Genomic DNA, 5666 nt, shown 5'->3' on the forward strand with positions numbered 1-5666 from the left:
TAAGTGTCATGGAGGTCAGAAGAGGGCTTCAGATTCCCCTGGAACTGGAGTTAAGGATGGTTCGTAGCCGCCACGTGGGTGCTGGGAATCGAACCTGGGTCTTCTGCAAGAGCAGTCAGTGCTCTTAACTGCTGAGCCATCTCTCCAACCCCTATTTTATTTATTTTTATGTGTCTGAGTATTTTGCCTGCATGTCTGTAAGTGCACATGTGTGTAATACCTGCGCAGAGGCCAGAAAAGGGCATTGAATCCCCTGGAACTTGAGTTACAGAGGTTGTTAGCTGTCACGTGGATGCTGGGAACTAAATCTGGGTCTTCCACAAGAGAAGCCAGGGCTCTTAACCACTGAGCTATTTCTCCAGCCACTATTTGTATTCATAAATATTTTCCATTTTGTATCTATAACCTATGTATGTCATTGAGGTATTAAAAGAGTTTAACAATTTAGAAAGCTTTACTCCCTATCAAATTGGGTTTTTTTGTAAGATTTTATTTATTTTTATTTTATGTGTACAAGTGTTTTGCCTGCATGTATGTAAGTACACTCTTGTCATGCAATGCCCCTGAAGGCCAGAAAGGGGTATCAGATTCCTTAGAATTAGAGTTACTCCAGTTCTCCAAGTTAGGTTTTTGCTGTTGTTTCTTTTATGAAATGAAAGAAAGACTAGCTATGCTCGCCTAGAACTTTCTTTTTTAAGAAATGCTTAAAATTGTCCCAGGCTCACAATTTTAATTTTTGTTTAATTTTGTGCACCACTAGGTGCACACCTTTCATCCCAGTACATGGGAGCAGAGGTAGGCAGATCTCTGTAAGATCAAGGCCAGCCTGGTCAACATAGAGAGCTCCAGGTCAGTTGGGGCTACAGGAGATCCTGTCTCATAAAGACAAAAAAAAAAAGTTTAAAACTTTTTCTCAGCTAAGTGGTTGAGAGCACTTGCTGCTCTTGCAGAGCACCTGGGTTCAGTTCCCAGCACCTACATGGTAGCTAACACCCGTATATAATGCCAGTATCAGGGAGATCTCAGGCCTTCTTCTGGCTTCCATGTGTACCAGGTATGCATGTAGTGCACTAACATATATGCAGGCAAAACATTACCTACATATACATATACCTACACACATAAAAATACCTATACACATATAAATAAATAAATAAATAAATAAATAAATAAATAAATTTAAAAACCTTAAAAAATTTTTTTGGTCTTCTTCTCTGGTCTGCTTCTACACCACCATGCCTGTGTCTAAAAATTTTTTAAATTACATTTATGTACGTATGTATGTATTTGGAGAGATGTGCCTAGTGTGTGTTAAAGTCAGATGACAATTTCAGGAGTTGGTTCTCTCTTTCCACCAGGTGGGTCCCAAAAGATCAAACTCAGGTCACCAGGCTTAGAGGGAAGTACTTTTACCCACTGAATCATCTCACCAGCCTGGCCTAGGACTTTGTATGTGGACACGCTGGCCTCAAACTCACGATGATCTTCTTGGCTCTGCCTCCCCAGTGCTAGGAGTGCAGACTTGTGATCTGTGGTGCTTAGAGGTATAACATGTCATTGGAAATATAATGGCTGATGTGGTAATGTGTCCAGATATTCACAAAAGCAAGTAGCAACATACTCAGTAAAGACACTTTAGATTCAGGAAATGAGGACTGGGTCCAGATGAATTTCCTCCACCTACTGTTCAGTTGGTTTTTAGCAACTAGGAAGTACAAGACAGGTGGGGCAACTCAGTAACTGGAGTTCGGAAAACTTAAATTTTGAGGTCAGCATGTACATAGTCGCCCTCACTGTCCATACGAGACTCGCACCTTTGAATGTACAAGCCCCTATATCAAACTGGTGTAGTACTTGCATACAATTCACACAAATGCTCTCGTGTGTTTTAAATCAGCTCTAGATTACTTATAATAATGAACACAAAGTAAAATAGTTGTTATACTGTATTGTTTAAAGAACGGTGACAAGGAAAAAAAGTCTGAACATGTTCAGTAAAGATACAACTTTCTTCCAAACGTTTTTATCAGAGGCTGACTGAATCCACAGATCCAGAACCTGTGTATCTAGGGGGCTGACTATGTTGTATTTACATTGGCTTAACCGTCATTCTTTTGGACTACTGCCAATATACTACAAAAACATATGTTGCCTCCCAATGTACTTGAGCTATACATGTCAGTCCATCAGTTGGGAGTACAGATCTCAAATACCTATCTTTTTTATATTTTTATTTATTATTTTTATTTTATGTATATGAGTGTATTGTCTGCATGTATATAAGTAGACCTGTGTTGTGCAATACCCGAGGAGGTCAGAAGAGAGTGTTGGATCTCCTGGAACTGGAGTTATGGGTGGTTGTTAGCCGCCACGTGGGTGCTGGGAATTGCACCCGGGTCCTCTGAAAGAGCAGCCAGTGCTCTTAACTGCTGAGCCAACTCTCCAGCCCCATCAGATACATATCTTGATACAGTCTTTTGAAAATGTATGTATGTGTGTGTGTGTGTGTGTGTGTGTGTGTGTGTGTGTATGGCATGTGTATGTGCGTACCTGCAGAGACCAGAAGAGGGTATTAGATCTCCTGGAGCTGGAGTTACAGGCAGTTGTGAGCCACCCAACGTGGGTGCTAAGAATTGAACTGAGACCTCTGGAAGAGCAGCAAGTGCTCTTAACCACCAAGTCATCTCTCCAGCCTCTATGGTAGATAGCCTGTTATCTGACATGTGATCTCTCAAGTGAAATCTGACACAAGTACTAAAATGATGGAATGGTGAGAAGTGTGATTACCGCACTGATGCTCTGCTTTCTTTCATACTGAATTGGCATAATGTAGCCGAGAATAGACAGCTGGTTGATGACATCCTCCATGACTGCACGGATCCTCAGCACATCCAGGAGGGACAGTGGCACTATGACCTCTGGGACGATTTCCACATCTTTTTTATCTACTTCTTCTTGTACAGCAGTAGGAGGTTCTCCTGTCATCGCCACCATCACCTCAGAATGCAAATCTTTTGGAGGCAAGGTTGAAGTTTCCAACTTGTCCCTAAGGAAAACAGTAAGGAAAAATTAATGGCAAAAAAAATAACACAACCTCAAAAACACATATAGCATGTAGATCGGCTCCTGTGATGTTCATATTGTCATCTAGAAGAGCAAAATCATAAAAAAATACAAAACAAACAAAAGTAGGGGTATGCATGGGATTCTGCTGAAGCCCTTCCACTTTGCCCAACCAACATCACTTATTGGCAGATAGATATGTAGCCTAGGCTATCTGGTTATGCCTATGCAATTTGAATTTGAGGCAAAATTAACTTTATTTTAAACATCATATTTAGATGTTAACCAAGAGTGTCTAATGATTACAGTGAAAGGGTCAACATGGTAGGCAGCCTCCTAGGTGGCCCAAATTATTCTTTCTGGTATTTATGCCCTTGTGTACTTTCCCAGAGTACGTAGGACGAACCTATGAAACCAAAAGGATTCTGTGGGATTAAGAGTGTGATTCCCAAAGCTAGGTGGTAAATAACTGCAATTTCTACCTCACTCACAAGCTCATTTTGAGGGAAGCAAAGTCCCTTGTCATGGGGACCTTCAAGCAGCCTTACGAATTACAGACTTCTTACCAGCTGTCACCATTAAATAGAAAGGCCAACTGTATAACTGGAAGTGGGTCCTTGAGCCTCCATCAAATCTTAACATGCCTGCAGCCCCTGGAGGACTTCAACATTATTCAAACCCTATGGTAGTTAATATTGTCAACTTGACTGGATCTAGAGTCACCTAGGAGACAAAACTCTTGGCATGATTCTGAAGGATTTTTCCAGAATGGGTTAATTGAGATGGGAAGAGCCACTCTAAGTGGACTGAATAAAAAAGAGAAAGCAAGCTGAGACTGGCATTCATCTCTCTGCTTCTTGCCTGTGGATGCGGAGTGTGGCCACCTGCTCTCTGTTCCTGCTGCCCTGCCTTCCCAGCCATCATGGGCTCTACATTCAAACTGTGAGCTAAATTGCTGCTTGTCAGGTAGTTTGTCACAGTAATGAGAAAAGTAACTAATACAGACTCCAAACCAGAACCAGCTGGTTGCTGCTCCCGAATTCCTAGCCCACAGAAACTATGAAATGATAAAAGTTTATATTTTAGGCCGCTAAATTTGGGGGCAAATTGTTACAAAACAACAGATAATACGCAGAATTTAACTGATAGCATAATTTAAAGTTCTCTCCCCTCCCCTCGCATTTTGAACATACCCTTCCATTCTTCCTCAGTTAGGCCACCCTTCAGACTAGATTTATAATTTCACAAAAATGCAGTAACCTAAAATGGGAAGAAACACTAAGATTAGTTCAAGAGAATGCTGGACTCTGTTTCACATACTTCCATTACAGAAGTACAAGAGCTGTGGTTTACTCTCTCATGGTCCTTAGCAGAGTGGTCCCATGGGGTGCAGGTTTATTAAGTGGCTGGCTTCATTACAGATCCACCAGAACTGAACATATATGCAGTCTGTCTTTCTGCTTCTTCTTATGGTACATTCATGTCCAACAGAGTTTTAATGTTTCACTGTAATCTGATTTTAAATTGTTAATCTCTATAGAACAGATTTATTTTTGTTATTCTTTAAACTTTTCCTATTATTCTCATTTCTATATTTAATGATTCTGCACCCTTGATCAGTCAAATAACAGAATTTATTGTACCTTGACTTAGAAGAATAATTGAGATTACATTTGGAAAAACTGTATTAATCCTGGAAATCAGTAAAATCAGTGTAACACACTATGAAGTTGTTACTCCCCAGAGCTGGGCATGGTGGCAGAGGCCTATAATCTTCTAGCACTTGGAAAATGGAGAGAGAAAGATCAGGAGTTCAAGGCCATCCCTGACTATATATAGTTTGAGGTCAGTCTGAGCTATGAGACCCTGTCTTTGCTTGGTTATTTTTTTTTTAGATTAATTTGCTTTAAAAATATTTTGTTTTATATTTTATGTGTATGAGTGTATTGCCTGCATGTATGTAAGTGCACCCTTGTCATTGTAATGCCCACGTTGAACAGAAGAGGCCATTGGATCCCCTGAAACTGGAGTTATGGACAGTTGTTAGCTGCCATGTGGGTGCTGGGATTAGAACCCAGGTCTTCTGCAAGAACAGCCCGTGTTCTTAAACTCTGAGCCATCTCTACAGCCCACTGCTTTTTATTTATGTATGTATGCTTGCTTGTCTATATGTGCACCATGTGCATGCAGATGCCAGCAGAGGCCAGAAGAGGGTGTTTGATCCCCTGGAACTGGGGGTTGTGAGCTGCCTTATGTGTGTGCTGGGGACTGAACCTGAGTCCTCTGCAAAAGCAGTAAGTGCTCTTAACTGCTGAGCCATCTCTCCAGCCCCTAGACCTTGTCTTAAGAAAAACCAAACTGGGGGGCTGGAGACACAGCTCAGCAGTTAAGGGCCTTGGCTGCTCTTGCAAAGGACCTGGGTTAGATTCCCAACACCCACATGGTGGCTAATAACTGCTCATAACTCCAGTTCCAGGGGATCCAACACCCTCTTTTGACCTCCGAGGGCAATGCACGACTCGGGCGCACTTATATACATTGCACGACTCGGGTGCACTTACATACATGCAGGCAATACACTCATACACACACACACACACACT

At 41.5% G+C, this 5666-nt stretch overlaps 1 protein-coding gene and 1 long non-coding RNA gene across 3 annotated transcripts in view; one reads left to right on the top strand and one right to left on the bottom strand.

Annotated features, from left to right (window-relative positions):
• The window catches only part of Iqcg (IQ motif containing G), a 47956-nt gene extending 43519 nt beyond the window's left edge, over positions 1–4437 (bottom strand). For both annotated transcript variants that reach the window (XM_017799497.2, XM_017799496.2), the window contains exons 1-3: positions 4417–4437; positions 4257–4323; positions 2788–3046 (exon numbers count right to left, since the gene is read on the bottom strand). In XM_017799497.2, coding sequence (XP_017654986.1) covers positions 2788–3046; positions 4257–4264 — 267 coding nt within the window. In that variant the 5' untranslated portion in view covers positions 4265–4323; positions 4417–4437. The remainder of the gene's footprint in view (positions 1–2787; positions 3047–4256; positions 4324–4416) is intronic.
• Positions 1–5666, top strand: part of LOC115071327 — a 14723-nt gene that overhangs the window by 3619 nt on the left and 5438 nt on the right. Inside the window, exon 2 of the long non-coding RNA XR_003850415.1 lies at positions 1720–1723. This is a non-coding gene — a long non-coding RNA (uncharacterized LOC115071327). The remainder of the gene's footprint in view (positions 1–1719; positions 1724–5666) is intronic.

The sequence above is a fragment of the Nannospalax galili genome, unplaced genomic scaffold (genome assembly GCF_000622305.1).
Source record: "Nannospalax galili isolate Female #2095 unplaced genomic scaffold, S.galili_v1.0 scaffold598, whole genome shotgun sequence".
NCBI classification, from domain to species: domain Eukaryota; kingdom Metazoa; phylum Chordata; class Mammalia; order Rodentia; family Spalacidae; genus Nannospalax; species Nannospalax galili.